This window comes from Caretta caretta, chromosome 18 (assembly GCF_965140235.1).
Source record: "Caretta caretta isolate rCarCar2 chromosome 18, rCarCar1.hap1, whole genome shotgun sequence".
Lineage (NCBI taxonomy): Eukaryota > Metazoa > Chordata > Testudines > Cheloniidae > Caretta > Caretta caretta.
The window spans coordinates 3,625,223-3,642,448 of NC_134223.1; the positions used below are offsets into that span (position 1 = coordinate 3,625,223).

At 52.6% G+C, this 17,226-nt stretch overlaps 1 protein-coding gene across 1 annotated transcript in view; it reads right to left on the bottom strand.

The window, feature by feature from the left end:
• Window positions 1–221: 221 nt before the first annotated feature.
• Window positions 222–17,226, bottom strand: part of WNT4 (Wnt family member 4) — a 33,142-nt gene continuing 16,137 nt past the window's right edge. The window contains exons 2-5 of the mRNA XM_048824916.2: window positions 13,265–13,500; window positions 8,492–8,623; window positions 7,271–7,413; window positions 222–6,986 (exon numbers count right to left, since the gene is read on the bottom strand). Coding sequence (XP_048680873.1) covers window positions 6,519–6,986; window positions 7,271–7,413; window positions 8,492–8,623; window positions 13,265–13,500 — 979 coding nt within the window. The 3' untranslated portion in view covers window positions 222–6,518. The remainder of the gene's footprint in view (window positions 6,987–7,270; window positions 7,414–8,491; window positions 8,624–13,264; window positions 13,501–17,226) is intronic.

Here is a 17,226-nt window from a genome sequence, read left to right on the forward strand (position 1 = left end):
AGGCGTGCAGGAAGTGGGCAAGGACAGAGTCCAGTGGGACAGACTGAGGGGTTATAGGAGAAGAGAGAAGTCAGCCAGTCTCCAGGAGGAGAAATAACGCTGCATGGAACAATGTGAAGGAGGAGGGGACTCAGGCCATTTCCTGCAGAATCTGCATTTGTTAGATGTTCTATTTCTGCAACAATGGTCACGCTTAAAAAAACCAAACCACACACAGATGCCAGAATGCAAGAAGTAATCATTTTTATAGTGAATGCCACCAAAATGTGAGTCAAACTATGTGATGGAAACATTACAGCCAATTATATAGTATAAAAATAGGACACTAAAATTCAAAAATAATAGAGTACCACACAGTTTGGGATAGCAGCATCCAATATCCTACAGCAACCCAGCTTCCACGCCAGATGGCAAGGGCATGGGGGAACACACACGGGAAGTGGTTTCTAGCTACATTTCCATGACACACAGAGACCTGGGGCAGCATGGGTTGACACCTTTCCAGGGTTATGTATGTATTTGACAGTGTCAATCAGAGATGCTGAGCATGGGAACAGCCAGAATCTGAGCCCTGACAGGCTGCTCCGCATGTGTGTGCAGATAACAGAGCCGGTTGTTCCCAGATGCCTGAGGCTCAAGAAATGCCATGGTTTTTGGAGGATTCATCTGTGCTGTTGCTCAGGCATTTGTATGAAGAGAGGTAGAACAAGAACACGGCTCTGGGGCTAGTTCTCTATGTGTTAGGATCCCATGTAATGATGGCTTCTGACTGCCCTAGGGCTCGGCCTCAGGGTTGGTTCTATGCCTTGGTAAATAGCCAAGGATTTTGTGCCAAATGTCTCCTGAACAGAGGCCCAAAGATACTCATGCAGGGGAAGGAGTTAAGTGGCCTGGTGTCTGCAGGGAGCAGTAACTCCTTGGGCCGGTTCTCTGGTTTATGGGAACATGCCTCCTCAAATCCCCCTGAGCACAGGAATTGCCAAATCTCAGGATTTGGGGGAGCTGGGAAGATTGTTACCCTGGGAGATGTCAGACACCAGGGGCCCACAGAAAGAAGGCATTTTCAAGCCCTCAGCACTCAATGCGCCTTTAAAAATCTGGACCCGATTGCAAGTACTGAGCCCTTTTGAAAATTCTGGCCTTAGTGCTCACTTCAAACCCGGGGGTTCCAACTCATGGCCCATGGGACAACCGTGCTAAAGAGATTATATGCATTTGATTCTGAACTGACAGCAAAGCCCTGAGCCACTTGGGAATCAGCCCTGTTGATGTAGGAAGAAACTGGGGGTGCCACCTCCAAAACAACACCCCTGCAGCCCAGGAGTGCACAGAACAGCTGCTGCCCCTTCCCTGCTACAACTGCTCAGCACTGCCCCCGACCACCATCTGCATCGCAGGGGAGGGAGGAGCACAGCTCTGGCTGCTCCCTTGCCTGCTTCACTGCCAGGCCCTAGGAGCTTCAGGGAGAGCCGGATCAGAGCTTGGCCAACTCTGGTGAGTGTAGGGAAGCCACTAGCACAGGATGGCTTCCCTCCCCAACAGCCCTCCAGGGCACCCCAGGGGAAGAGAAAAGGAGAAGTCAAGAATGAGCAACTAGCTCTGGCCCCTGGATCTCTGCCCCGGCACAAACAAGAGGAGCCAGAGACTGCATCAGGTGGAGACGGCTAGAGCACTGCACACTCCAGCCACCTCCACCCCACCTCCATACCCCAAGATGATGTCAGAGCTAAATACACAGTCTCTGTCCTCCCAGCTGGGGACTCTTCCACACCCAGGGAATTTCTTTTCTGGTTCCCTTGCCAGCCTGTGTAGCACAAAGGGTGGGGAGTAGGGCAGAGAATCTGCAAAGCATCAGCTGTGACCCCTGTCTGCAGGCTGAGGATGTTGGACTGTTTTAAACTGATGGTTATCCCCACACTCTTGACAACATGACGGTGCAGAGTTACCAAGATTTAAGTTACATGCCCCTCTTGAGCAGGCAGCCTGTCTAGTGGTTAACACAGGAGATTAACAGTCAGGATAACTGGGTTCTGTTCCCATGTGCAGCAGTGACTCTCTGGGTAAGTCACTGTCTCCCTGTGCCTCAGTTTCTCCCCCTGTAAAGCAGGGATAATACCCACCTGCCTTTGTAAAGTACTTGTGTGTGGGGGTGCCTCTGGCAACAGGAAGGATGTGAATGTACTTGGGATCGCAGTAACCAAGTTAGCACTGATGAGAGACCCAGAAAGAACATTTGTGATGGGAGTACCAAGAGGAGACCGCCACTGCCTGAAAATCAGGATCCTCCCAGACCTCCAGAATATGAATGTGGTAAGACGCAGGCACGGCCTCCCAGGTGATGCTCATCAAGTGACAGCTGAAGGCCCCTCTTCCCAGACATTTCAAGGAGATAGGCACTGAGACCTCACTCACACCAGTTCTTCCCTTTCTAAATGCAGGAGTCCTAGCACATCAGAACAGCCAGGAAGGGCTGTTTGCAGAGAGCACTGGTTTTACATAGCACAGTGCAGCTCCATTACTAGGGGGGAAAACACCCTATGCTAATTTAGCACAAAATCATAATTTAATAGACAAAGTAAATCAGAAAAATCAGAAAAAGGGAACTTTGCTGTGCTGGTGATGAAACGTACAATTGTGAGAAGCGCCAGAGAGCTGCGGAGCCAGGGGACATCGGGGGTGACATTTCCAGGGATCAGCTTTCATCGCAGTTTGAAAAAACCCTGTGCAGAGAGAGATTATCTCCACACTGATCTGGATTGACTTGTTCAGCTTTGGCCCTCGGCCTAGCTGGACAACGAGCAGAAAACTTGGCCAACGTCCTGAGGTCAGCGGCCCCCACTGCATTAGCTGGGAAATAGTATAAAGAATCTTCAAGGCACTTGAGAGCTCACAGTCTTAACACACTGGAGCCCAGAGAATTGAGGCAGCAGCTTGACATGGGAGTTAAAACCCAGATACCTGCAAAAGGTGATTTAATATCATAACATATGTAAACCAAAGTGGTGCAGAACAGAAATCACTCCCACAGTGCAGGACAGAGCAGGTTTGCTCCTGTTTAGATCAGAGTGAATGAACTGGTGCAAGAGGTGTGCATTCCAGGTTAGAAGGGGCTTGAGTCCACCAGGTGAAGTTTCCTCTTTGCCTTTAGGAGGCCTGCACTTACTGGAGAGGGGGTGGCAGTGGAGCTGCAGTCTGCTGCTTAGCCCTTCCGCACAGCACTGAAGCAATTTGCTATTACAAGACATACCAAGAGGTTACAGTGGAGTTGGCTGAAGGGAGAAGTGATCTTCTGCGCCACTGCACGGCTTCACTCCACGGGATCCTTTCTTGTCCCATACTGCACAGAAAGCGGAAGTGTAGCGTGCAGAGTGAGCAGGGGCCCATTCTGGGCACACAGTTCAGCCTCTGGAGGAGCATCTGTTGCTGTGCCGAGTCAGTTGTCAGAAAAGTTCCAGCCGGACCGTGTCTGGAGTCCTTCCAACGACCACAGCCGCTCCCCCATCCCATCACTGCCATAGCACAGACGGGATTTCATGTGTGTCTGCGTGTCCCTCTAACCTTTCCCCTCTTCTCTTGTTTAAGGGGAAGAAGAGGGGAAAATATAGGCCTAAGGTTTTCATGGATTCAGCTCTTAACCCTCTGTCTCTGTCTTAAAGAGACTGGATCAAGGGCAAGCAGAAGAGTCTGGGCTTTTCTGGATCGGGAACGGCAGTCTGTCTGGCCACACTCCATTGAGATGGAGGGTTGGCACCATCAGCACACAGAGTTTTCCATTCAGCTAGCAGGAGAGGAACTCTTAGCAAGTGTCAGAGTCCTGCTTTGGTCTCTACCAACAGCAGATTTCTCCCTCACCTGGAGGCGTGATTTTGGGGATTAATCTGCGTTTTCCACTGTCTCCCTCTCACCTAGTGATATGCAGAAGGAAATTGTTTCATGTGCCACCTCCCCTCAGTGCCCCACAGCTTATTAATTCTCCAAATACTTCACACTGTCGAGCAGCAGCAAGGGCTCTGTACTACCCTAGTCTTGGGCGGAAGGAGAGAGCACGTAGCTGAACAGTGCATTAGCCAGCGTGGCTGCAAGGTGAAGGCTGGGGGGAGGAGCAGCATTTAGGTCTCTGCCTTAAGAAAAACTGAGCCTCCTGGTGTGTTCAGAGTGTTCATTTCATTATGTTTATAAAGCAAATGGTTGCCAGTAAGGATAGCCCAGTGCCCCTCACCCCCTCTGCAGCGCCTGTGTTTAGGGCCGGACAACAGCAGTAGGCAAAGGCCAATATAACTCCAGCAATGTTTCCCCCTCCTTGGAACTCACTCCACCCTCCTACGAGCCAAAGGCTGAGAATGGATATGGTTCTGGCCACATCCAGATTCCTCTTTCCACAGAGTCCTCATCAGAGAGGCCAGGGAGAATGGGCCCCTCGGGGAGCAGAGACGTGGAAAGTGAAGGAGGAGGCCAGGTCTCTGGGACCCTGCACACTGGGACCGGGGCTGATTCAGATGCAGCAATTGGAAAAACTGAAGAAATCAAGTGACTTCCTGTTAAAAGGCTGGGGCAGATTCTGACCCCTATAAGACTCCATTATGCTGCTCTGATGTTGGAAAGGGATAGAAACAGCCCCCAGAGAATAGCCCCAGGATAGCTGGGCCATATCCTTTCCCCAGCATGGCCCTCAGTGTTTACTGAGGGTATGAGAGTGTAGCAGCAGCAGCCTGCCTCCAGCTAGGCTGGCAGCACAGCAGCCCTGGAGCTGCTCCAGCCTAGCTGGGTCCTGGCTGCTCCTGCAGCACCCAGAACCTGGGAGGCATCAAGGTCGCTTTGCAGACAATTAGTCCAGGCTGCAGTTTCTCTGCTGCAGTGCCTAGGGACCCCAGGAGATACACATGGGCTTCAGGATCAGATGTCTGGGGGGAGGGGGGGGCGCAGATCTCAGGGGTGTGGGGGAAACTGCCCTGGAAGGAACAGCAGAGGGGAGGCCAACTGGGGTCAGGCCAGGGCCCCGTGGCAAAGGTTGGGGGGAGGAGCCAGACCTGCTGGGGTCAGGCCTGAACTCTGTGGGGTAATGGATGGGGGTGGTGCTAGGAGCCCTCTGTGCTTTCAAGGCTGTGGAGGAGGAGCAGAGCCCTGTGTGAAGCAGAGGGCGTGGAGAGGGGTGGATGTGGCTGGGCTCAGGACTGAGCTTTGCTGGGAAGGGGTGTGGAGAGAGGAGCCCAGGGTGGTTAGCAGGCTGGGCAGGAGCCCATAGTGAGGCAAAGGCTGTAAGATGAAAGGGACCATTACTCTAGGCAGCCCCAGGTACATGTGGGGTGGAGGCCGTGGGTTGGCCTGGCAGCCAGAGGAGCTCTTACATCTGAGGTCAGGAGCCCAGGAGGCACCACGATTGCAGTGGACTGGGTGGGGGAGCGGTGGCAGGAAACATGCAAGGCCTGGACTGAAGCTTGCAATAGTATTGGAGAGGTCGGGCTCAGGGCTTTGCTGTGGGTGAAGGATATGGGGAGGGTGGGGGGGCCTGGGAAGCACTCATGGACTTACTCATCAGCACGATTATTTTTTCTTTTATTTCTAAGTAAGAGGCTGCTACCACAACAGGCATCAGCTGGGAATGGGAAGAGATGACAGGCCGTCAGCCTCCCAGGGCGGTTGGAGCTGAACAGCAAGACTGGATATTGGCACCAGGGGGGCTGTTGGTGAAGCAGATTCCACCGTAGATGAAGTAGTTTCTGTGCAGTTGGGTCTCTGTTCTCCAGACTCCTGCTTCTGTGGTGGACAGCACCCCTCACCCCTTCCAGTGGCTTAGACCCAAAGGGAGAACCCTACCACAGAACAACAGGAAGAAACACCAACAGGAACCATACCACTAGTTTTGTCCTTCCCCACATTTTAACTTCTGCACAAAGATCTCTGATCTGCAGAATCCGCTGGTCCCAGCAGCTCAGCAGCAGAGTTCCTGGTTCTAGCACAACACCCAGGGCAGCTTGGGATGCTCCGCTGGCTCTGTCCTCTCTCTTCTACTGGCATGTGGTACAGAACAAGCCAATATGAGAACAAAGACTCCAGGAGCCTCAGGCCAGGCCTGCGGTTTGTTTTTAGGCTGAAGTAGCTGTAATATAAAAGACCAATATAAAAGTGCCTAACGCTAAGTTTCGTTTCAGTTTAAAATCTACGCGGACCGAAACGCTCCTTTGGTCAGTCAGTGGGAGTTCGTCTGACGGAGGCAGGTACTTGGGGACAAGCACCACAAAGGTCCCTTGCCTGGCCCCAGCCCAGCAGCAGCATCGAGCGCATGTGCGACCCTTCCAGCACATGCAGTTCAGGAGGGTTCTGGCTTCGGCAATAAATAAAGCAAGCGAAAATACAACCATCACTTTTGGACCTTTAAATATCTTTCTCCTGCACTCGGTGTCTCTTTACACAACCCTCTCCTTGAGGTGTCTGGATCCCCTCCTCCAGTCCCGGTGCAACCAGCAGGGGAGAGGAAGGGTCAGCTCCAGAGGGGACTGATGGGAGCGCCCATCCCGGCATCACCGGCACGTGTGCATTTCTGCCACTCGGTGGCACTGTTTACACTTGACAAAGCAGCACCAGTGGAACTTGCAACTGCACCTTTCCACCACCTCCACTTCGTCCGTGTGAAAGCCCCTCCCGCAGCACATAAGCTCACAGCCATCGATAGCTTTGGAAGTCTTGTTGCACTGCCGGCCGCTGGTCCCCAGGACCCCATTCTTTAGGTCATGGTCACAGAAGTCAGGGCTGGAGTCCAGGTAGACCAGGTCCTCATCTGTGTGTGGTTTGAACTGGGAGTTTTTTGGCACCAGGACTTTGGTGGAGCCGATCTTTCTCTGCTCAACTTCTGTGGCCCCATCAAATTTCTCCTTTAACATGTTGCCCACTTTGCGGAAGGGAGGCATTGCTTTCCAACAGGTCTTCACCTCGCACGAGCCTGACACACCATGGCATTTGCACTCTACCCGCATGTTGTTTAGGATAGCCTGAAAGAGCACACAAAGAAGAGAGCTATCAGCTGCCTGCAGGAGGCACGCTCACCGAGACCCATTAGTACACACCAGGCAGTATGGCAGTAAGACCAGGAAGTGTGATGTAAGTGTGACCTAGCGCAACAGTGAATGGAGGTGCCTGCTTGAGGTGAAGAGACATGACAGTGAGCAATGAAGTGCTGGAGCCATTAGTACTATCAGATGAAGGGGAATGGAGCTTGGGCACTGGCCACCGGCTCAAGTCTGGCAGCTGCCCTGGTGTTCTGAAGAGCTATTACCTTCCTTCCAGCCTCATTATTATGGAGATTCATGAGCGCCCTGCTGGAGGAGGCGCCTTTGCTTCTCTCCCGGACATCAACGAACGACTGTGAGAAGGCCACTCCGTAGGCGATGTTATCAGAACAGCCAGACCACTGGAAGCCTAAAGCACAGCAGGGATTGGAAAGAGTGATTTGCAGCAGAAATGAGGGTGAGGCAGAGCTGGAGGACAGGACAATCAGTTGGCTCTTTGGCCTGTCCTCTCCCTCTCCAATCCCCACAGTCTAGCTACAGAGGAGCTGGCCACTTCCTGTTTCTCCCTGCAAAGGTCTGTTTCTTTGAGTTCACACTGGACAGCTGCCTCCAGTGTCTAGTGAAAGGACTTCATGTGCCAGAGCTGCTATGGCAAAGAGCAGCTCTAGAACTAGGACTCTGCCATCTAGGACCTTCTAGAGAAAGGAAATAAGCAACACACACCCCAAAATTGCTGGAGCTCTTTGGAAACATAGGAAAAATATTTCTCGGAGGTGAACTGTGAAGCCGTAACCTGCGGCATGAAGCTAATATCGGATTTTTATCTCCTGTGCGGCTGGCCTGCCATGCTGCCTGCTGGGCTGTACCTTCCCCTAAGTCCCACTGGTCCCTGGACTCTGATGGCTGTGCGGTGAGCACTCCGTGTAGACTCACACAGAACACTAGCACAGCAGTGAGCATATGTACTGTGATTGCCCTGCAGGGCAGAGGAGTCACTCAGACTAAAGGCACCTGCAGGGCTTGGGAGTGTGTTCAGCAGTATGTAGGGATTCTCCCAGGGGGCACCATGCTGTACCCAGACAGAGCGAACAACTGGCAATGTGGTAGGCACACACTCAGGCAATGCAGCAGGAGTGCTTTACCCAGGCACACCTGGAGCACTGGGCCATGGGGCGGCGACCCTCTCAAGAGAAAACCATCCAAGGTCATTTCAAAATGTGGAAGCTGCCTAGAAGCCTTTGTGTGCCCAAACAGCCAGACAAATGGGTGACCTGCCCACCCGTCCCCTCCGAAAGGGACATGCACGGAGTGATTGGGGCAGGGATCCCTTTTGTTCCTTTGTCCTTATTCTTCCTCTCTCTTCTCTAGCTGGCGGGCAAGGGCCAGTGGATCTTGTGCAATCCTGTGCTTAGCCTAGAGAAGGCCTCTAGTGACCGTCTGGCACCTCTACTCTTACTTGCCCATATCGTACTCCTGTAAGGACTTACCCTGAGGACTGACACCATGCACAGTCCGATCACAGCCACACTTCTCCAGCTCTCCACTGCTGCAGGCTCGCGTCACTGCGAAGGCCACCCCCGCGGAGGAGATAGCATACACAAAAGCTGCTTCCCGTGTCCCTGGAATGACAAAAGTTGCAGTGGGGAATCGTTTGCAAATTCACACGCACAGTAGAGGGCAGCTCCCCTTCCAATCAGAGATGTCCATGCCCACACACTCATGCATGTCTCTGTCAGACTGACGCCACTGCCTGATCCAGACCCTCCCCTGCCACATGCAGTTGTGTGGCACAGAGGAGCCCTGCATGCTACCTACCAGACAGAGATCCCGGCAATCAGCTCCTCCCAATCCAAAAGCCTGGCACTCAGAACCTCCTATCATCACATGCCCCATCCAGAATACTTGTACCTAGAACCTACCTACAGGTCCCCTGTCACACAAGGCCATATATGTTGCATGCCTATACCCTGAACCTATGGGCAGAAATCTCTGCACATACCCAATACATACACCATGCAGAACCGAGCACTGAGAGCCATGGATCCTGAGTCCCCCGCCCCCCCCCCCCCCAGCCGTTGTATGCAGACCTCTCCCCTCTCACCCCAAGTCTAGGGCAGAGAACCCCCCCAGAGCCCCTCACACAGCAACCCAGCACAGATCATTCCTGCTCACAGATGCCTGCAGCCAAAGCCCTGCACAGAAAACCCTATAGCTGGAGACCCTGATGCAGTCCCAATAAATTCAACTTCATACTACAACTAATTTTTATTACTAATAATTTGGAACCTGTTGTTTGGGGCCCAGGCAGTTGAAGCAAACAATTAAACCAGCTTAAGTTGACTGTGAGAATCAAAGCGAAGGGGAATACCATTAAAATGGTGAAAACTCTCCCCAGCCCTTTGTACCCAGTCTCCCAGAGGAGATCAAACAGAACAACCCCACCAACCTGTCCCCAACAGCCCTTCGAGAGCAGCCCCAAGCAGACTCACACCCTAAACAGTCTCACAGAACCTCCAGGGCCCAGTTCTCCACTGAACTAAGGAGCAGTGCAAAAGGGGCCTTCATACAGTGTCTAGCACAAGGAGTCTTGGTCCATGATTGAGACACTTAGCTGCTATGACAGTACAAATAAATAATAATCAGGCAGTGGATCTCTTCCCCTATAGAATGAAAAAGTGCCATAATGGGGCTCCTTGCCAGAATAGCTCTGGTAAAATCCCCTTCCAGCCCATGCTGTAAAGGAAGTTCTGGGAGCTGAGTTGAATCATAGAAGATTAGGGTTGGAAGAGATCTCAGGAGGTCATCTAGTCCAAATCCCTGCTCAAAGCAGGACCAACACCAACTAAATCATCCCAGCCAAGGGCTTTTTGAAGCACTGCTATGGTCCAGCTAACATGACATATGCAAGCCCATGGGCAAGTCAGATCAACCCTGAGGATGCTCTAGCTTTGCAAGGTCTAGCCAAGCCCCCAGACAGGCCTAGAACATCAGGCCCACCACTGCCTACCCTCCACCCACCCCTGCACTGACTGCATCTCAACCAGAATCCAACCTCCATCCTCACCTAGAGCCCTCACACCCAAACCATTTCCTTCCAGACTGAATCCCACATCGAGCTGCCCCTGGAGCCTAAGAAGCTTCCCTCTGCCTTAACAGCTCTAAGTAGAATAGCCTGCACACCCCATCCCCACAACCCACCTACAAAATCCTTCTCACATTGCTCTGCTCTAGAACCCTGCCCCACTCTCAGAACCCTATCCCTCCGTCAGCTGGAGACAGAGCCCCTTTCATGCTGCTTTTTACGGTTACCAGAGTGGTTACTTCACATTGAGGAAGCAGTTGTTTGAGAACTTCAAACCTCTATGGGGGAGAGAGCAAACATGCAGGACACATGGCCAGGTTTCGGCTGGCCAGCTGGCTGTGCCAGCAAAGACTGGCCTGTGTGAAAGCAGAGCTACAGCAAAGCTGCAAAAGAAGAGGGAGCTTTGCAAAGGTGCATATAAGGGGTGTGCCCAGGTCTGTGTCTCTCTCTCTCTCTCTCACGGATAGCATCTCTCTGCATGTGTGTGAGGATTGTGGGTTTAGTGGTCATCAATTAAATCATGCAACACCCAATTCCCTGGCTCCTGCCATGCTCTGAAGCCAAGGCAGCTGGGACATAACAGGCCCTTCTGTCTCAGAACATGTGCTGACTGAAGGGATCAGCATTTAAAGTCCAGGCTGTGCTACTTGGAAGCTCAGGGCAAAAGGCCCCAGGGTCACTTCAATGGCGGCTGGAGAATACTATTGTGAACAGAGATCTGCCCTTCACCTCTCGGGCCCTTGCTCACAACTGACTGGTCAGACAAAGGGGAGCAACTTTGGTGGTCGCAGCTCAGACTCTGGTGGCCAAGGCTGTAATCTGGCCTGGGCGGCAGTGGCTGGTGAGGACCCAGCCAGCGTGGGACTGAATCACCTCCAAGTTAATCGAGGTTAATAGTAGGATCATGTTGGTCGGTTTGTGCTGTGGCTGCCTAAAAAGAGACGACTTCAGTTTCTGGTATTTCTGGTATTTCCAGTCCTGAACCTTCACAAGCACAAATCTTCACCCCCATGCTGAGGGAAGGAAAGTTAAATAAGGAGCTGAGGCTGGACTGGGGGAGGCTGGGGCCTGCAGGTCCTGGTATGTCAGAGCAGAGAGTGCCCAGAGCTTCAGAGAAGAGGGAACAGGAGTCGGGACACCCAGGAGCTAATCTAACCCACAGAGCAATTAGACAGAGGAAAGGGGGTCAGAGTGGAGATGCCTCTGGTCACTAGTTTGCCAGGAGAGAGGGAGATCTGAACAAGGGGGAAGTCACTGCAGCTCCCTCTGCCATAGAAACTAGTGCTGCCTTCAGGAAAGAACAACTCGGCTCTGGAAACAGGCCTCATGCAGCCAGCCATGGAGAAAACTCACCACTCCTCCCGAGCTCTGCCAAAGCGCATCTGCTCTGCCCTGTACCCTCCTGCTGTTCTAATCCTGGTCAGAGGCGCCGACCCTGTGGGTGTCTGGGGCTTGAGCACCCATGGAAAAAAAAATGAATGGGTGCTCAACACCCATCAGCCACAGATAATTGGGAGTGCTGCCAAACAACTGTTTGGCAGCTTGGGGAGGGGCTTGGGGGAGGGTGGAGAGAAGCGAGCAGGCAGGGGCCTCAGGGAGGGGACGGGAAGAGGTGGAGGGAAGGTGGGGTCATGGAGGAGGGGGCGGATCAAGGGCAGGGCGCCTGGTGAGGGGATGGAGAAAGGATTGGAAAGAGGTGGAGTGAAAGCGGGACCTTGGGGGAAGGAGCAGAGTGGGGGCAGAACGGGGGTGGAGCACCTGCAGGGGAAATAAAAGTCTGCGCTTATGGTCCTGGCCACCCTGCAGCTCTGCCAATGCATCTCAATACTGACGCGCCTCCACACTATTCTAGTGCTCCTCAGCTCTACAGATACATCGGAGTCCTGACACCGAGCTCTGCCCCACTTGCCCCCAGCTATTACATCCTGCCCCCCTCCTTGCTTTACAACATGAACAGGGCTCGCTCTGTTTGGTCACAGCGTTGTCATGAAGTTAGCACAACGCTCGCAGACGGTTAGCATGTAGGAGGCGGGGGCAGTCCACGCCAGAGGTCACTTCGTGAAGATGAATGGTGCTGGAGTCTCTGTAAGAACAGGAAACACTGTAGCTGGAAGGAGGAGAACCAGAGCTGGCATAGCAGTATGCTACGCTGAAGAGAGCGAGGAGTGTTTTACTGATTTTGGGCAGCAGAGGGCATCATCCCAAGGTCTCACCCACAGTCTGCTTCACTCAGGAGTAACAAAAACGCTCCAGCCCTAGCTTACGGCTTGTTCACTGACCAGAGAAGAGACCAAATAAATAAAGCATCCTGCTGCTGCTGCTGAACCCTTGCAAGGGGAAGCTTCTTGGTGAGGCAAATGAAGCTGCAGAGCTACTCAAGTAGCTTTATAGGGCTAGTTCCAACTCAAAACACCCTGCAACACAGAGTTCAGGCCGAGAGCCCATGCCCAGCCTACGCCACTGTGCCCAGGTACATACAAAGCAGGGCTCTGCAGCATGAGCAAGGAAATTGGGTCCACCACGGAAATGCAGACAGCAGCTAAGGAACTGGGCAAGCTTAAAAGCAGCCCCAACGAACCCTCCGATACAGCATGTATGGGAGTCCCAGGACCAGGAGGTACCACATGCATTACTGCCACTCTCTCTACATCCTTGCCAGCTTCCCGTGGCTCTCCGCAGCCAGCTGAGCCAGTCCCAGAGCCGCAAACAGGGACTGTGCCAGAATCCCATGGCTGCACGCCTTGGTAGTCCCCAGTGATGGCTACTTGCCGTATCCAACCCGCAACTGCTCGCTGCCAACACCCAGCAAAACAAAGCTGTTCTCACTCATGTGCCTGTCTTTTGGGAGAGTAACACACTGCTATTCTATAAAACAGGTGCGTGGCAGGGAAAGGTGGCATTTATGGCTGAAGCGAAAGGATAGCATCAGGCCATCTCCTGCCCTCCACCACATGGTAGCTCTGATGCTGCCAAATAAACCAGACTCCACACTGGAGTGCTAGTGTGCACACGCTGCATGGGTCTACAAGATGCAGCCATTTCCCCAAAGCTCTGCCTCGGTCTGCAACACTGCTACAGCCCCAGCTCGATGCTCGTTATCTCCCACCTGGAAGCTCATGCCTCAGTTAAGTTCACTCCCTTTCCCAGATGAGCACATGCCTCTGGACAGTTCGCTCACCTTGTGTCACGACCTTGCCAAAGACCGGCAGGGTGTCCAGTGTGGAGCAGTTCCAGCGACGGTTACGGAATTGGTACTGGCACTCCTCGATGGCCAGCTGGGCTCCCCGGCGCACTGAGTCCATCACCTCCAAGTTCCTCTTGCACATCTGCACTTGGCGCTGGATTAACCCTTTCAGCTTCTCACAGGTCTCTTCCTCGGAAATACTCCCCACTGAGGACAACTTTGCCAGGTACCTGTCAGCACACCCAGCAACATCTGTTAGAAAGGTTTGTTGAGCAGGAGAAAGAACTGTCCCAGCCTCTCCCTGGGAAATGCTGCCTTTTCATATCCATACAGCTGCCTGGGAGGGGAAATCAGGGACAGCCTTGGGCACGGACACCTGCAGTCCTGAGGCTGGGAAGACCCCTTGCCATTGCACTGACAACCTCCAGGGCTGGTGAGATCTCTACCCGCGTGGCCCCTTCCAGTAGCCTGGATAAAGACACCGTCTGCTCTCCTCTCCTTCTTTCCTCACTGGAGCTGGAGGTTAGTGCCTGACTGGGTCCCTCTGCATCGTCAGGCTGGCTCTGACAGTTCTGCAGAACGGCCTTTCTGCCTAGAAACAGAGCAAGGGTCCTGACAGCAACACTGGGGGAGAGTACGGCCCTCTTGCCCAGCTACAGCATGGACTACATTCACTCCATCTCTCAGCAGGGAGGCTGCTCAACAGCTCTGCTCTGTCCGCCTAGCATGGAGGGGGATATTCTCGGCATGTTCTGAATATGCCCTGTCAAGTCTCCCGAGTACCAGCATATCCAAGTGCTACTAGGAAAAGCCAGAGGTCTCTCAAGTCAGCCAAAGCAAGCAGGACAGCAGCTCGGCTGCCAGCTACAGCTGCCACACTGCTCCCTCAGCGCTGGCTGTGTTCTACTCACGACAAACATCTCCCTCAAACCACTTCCCTTCTTAGTCCTGCTTTCAGCTTCCCCAGCCACCTTCGCGTGGGGATCCAGCCCTGGTGGGTGGTGGGGGGAGACTGCTGGGTCTTTTACCACTCGGAATTCTGTGGGGCTTGAAGGGGGGAAGCTGGAGTCAGGAGCTTGTCGTGGGCAAAACCACTTGTGACCGGCACCTTCCAGGTCCCCGCTTGCAAACATGGCCTCAAGGACTCACCAACCTGAAAAACGCTGCCTTTGCTTCCCTGTGCACCCCAGGCTGCACTCTCCTGCTGCCTTGCACATTGCTCTCCAGGACTGAGGACATGCGGAGGCTGCTGTGCCAGCCTGGGGTTGGCTTAGTGACAATGTTCTGGGGAAGAGGTGCACGTGGGGGTGTAACCCCCCCCCCCACTACCTGGGCTTCCAGCGATTTATCCCCTTGCCACTCTCCAGGCTCACTCCACTTCCTGGGTTCCTGGCAGTTACTGGAATCACTCCCCCACAAGACTGCATGGGCTTCCAGAGGGTTACCCCACTGCCCCTTCCTGGGCTCCCCCACGCACAGGAGAGAACTGTGAGCACCTGCTCTTGAAGGGAGGGGCTGGCGATCCCACCCCAGCTAAGTCCAGAGAGGGGAGGTTCATTAGGTCTCTTGGAGAGCCATTGTTTTACCTTCTTCCCAAAGCCCCACCTCTTGCCTGGGCATTTTGATCCCCCCAGTCACTATTTCTGAATAGCTCGGGACATTGGTACGTTATTCCTACCGGATCCTGGATAATCGCAGACCCTCTGCACCCATGTGCCTCCCAGAGCAGACTCAGCCAGGGACCCCCGGCAAACTCTGCCCTCACACGGCTCAAGGCTAATGTCAGCACTCTCCTCTCTGCAGCCGCTGGCTCCCGCTGACGTGCTGGTGATGGCAGTGTGCTGCCTTTAGGGGTAGGGAGCTCCTTCAGCTTAGGGCAGAGTTCCAGACAAGTTACTCACTGAAACTGGAGTTAGGACTAAATATGTATCAATAAACCCAGGGGGAATCCTTACCACCATTCAGTGCTTGGACAGACAGACAGAAAATCACCCCTGAAATAGCTGACAGCCAGAAAAATTCAAAGTTACATTTAGCTACACTATGAAGCAGCAAGGGCAGTTAAGATTGTTTGAAGCACCTCAGGTCAATTTGTTTTTGAAAGTCGAATCTTGTTTTTGAATTTCCTGATTTTCAGGAATTTGCGTCTTACAACATTCTGTTAAGGATCCTTCCCTTACAAAGTGAAGCTCTGTTCTGAGAGGGGACTACACAGGAGTGATTCCTTATTGCACAGTTTGCTCCCCTTGGGTTTCAAGTGTCAAATCTGCTGACTTCAGCAGTACATACGTTTTCAGTGTGTTAGCTCTGTGGAGCCAGCTCAGCAGGAGGGAGCTGGATTCTGTTCTCTCCTGTGCATCAAGAGAGTTGTTCACTACATTCCAATCGGTTATACTTGTACAAAATCACCTCTGGTGTCTGGGCTGCACAGGTGTCACTGAAGGCAGAATCTGGCCTGTGGAATCCCTATTACTAATTATGTGCAAGACAGAGAACCCAGCTTGACTCTCAGGTCTCAGGGGAGTGCTGGCAGTCAGAAAAAGCATGCAATTTTCACTTGTAAATTGAGCACATTTGATAGGGAGCTAATGAGACACAGACAAACATGGAGTGTCTTGCTGCCATATTTTCAGAATGAAACTCTTTTACAACGTTAACCCCAGTTAAATCTATTTGTCCAGGAATTTACATTCTTTTAAGACAATTACTTGCTTATGTAAAAGCAGCTCAGTGACTCCTTAATGTATATTATTGGCTTAAAGAAAACGAGGACTTGTGGCACCTTAGAGACTAACTTTGACATCTTTCTCTCAGAGCCTCACCTCCTTCCATCAAGCCAGGGTCCTCAGATATCTGTGGCAGGCTAGGATACTGGGAAGGATGTCTGCTGTTCCCATGCAGTGCTGCTCTCTACTCCTCCAAGATGCCAGGGGCAGATAATACATCACTACTTTGCTTCTGAAGAGACATTAACCTACCTTGAAACCCCCACCTTCCCCTGAGTTCAGTAACTATTATCCCTGTTTTACAGATATGGACGTAAAGGCACAGAAGAGTTAAGAGACTTGCACAATGACCTTGCAGATTGGTGGATTAGTCATGGAAGTAGGAGTTAGGAAAATTGGGTTCTAACTGCAGCACCAACTCCATGCAGTATGTCTGCGCCTTGGCTTTCTCCTCTCTGAAAGAGTATTTGCTATCTCCTTGGGGAGTGCCACAAAAAGTACAGACCAGGGCCACAGAGTGAGGTACAGAACTCCTGGCTCCTAACCCACTCCGGAGAATGTTCTCCTTTTCCCTGTTCTTGGACCATGCCCACAAATGCAGTATTTGGGGCACCTCCTAGTGCTCAGAGAAACCCCCCTAATTAACACTTCCCACAGCTGTGCAGCCAGCATCACTGATGATTCCGCAACTGGTCTGAACACAAACAAGCTGGCAAGAGGAAGTGATGCCACAGGTGAAGCAGCTGCTGGAGGCAGCCATGTTAGCGTCAGCTCTGTTCAGAATATGGGGAAACTCTATTTGGCAAATGGGAGAGGAGAAAATTACTTCAGAGACCCAATGTTCTTTCTAGCTCGGCAGAATTCTCCAGGCGATGGGGAGTCAGAAATTCAAAGCAGCGTCGGAAGAGAAGCGTGACAGGGCTCTTTCAAACCTTTCCAAGCAGATGCTCCAGATAAGACGCTTCCCAAACAAATACTTATTACTGTTTAAGAAGATAAAACGAAGACAAAAGATGTTGTTTCAGAGAACTGCATCCACCACTGAGAGAGGAGCTGTTAACTTGATACACAAGACACACAGGCTGGGTGAAGCTATCCAGAACGCTCACCCATGGGGGCTAGCCACATGCCTCCATCGCCACTCACCATGTCTATGCACCCACCCCTCAATGCTGTTCAGCACTGCTCCATGCACAGCACACAGACACAAGCATGCACCCCCGCTGCTGG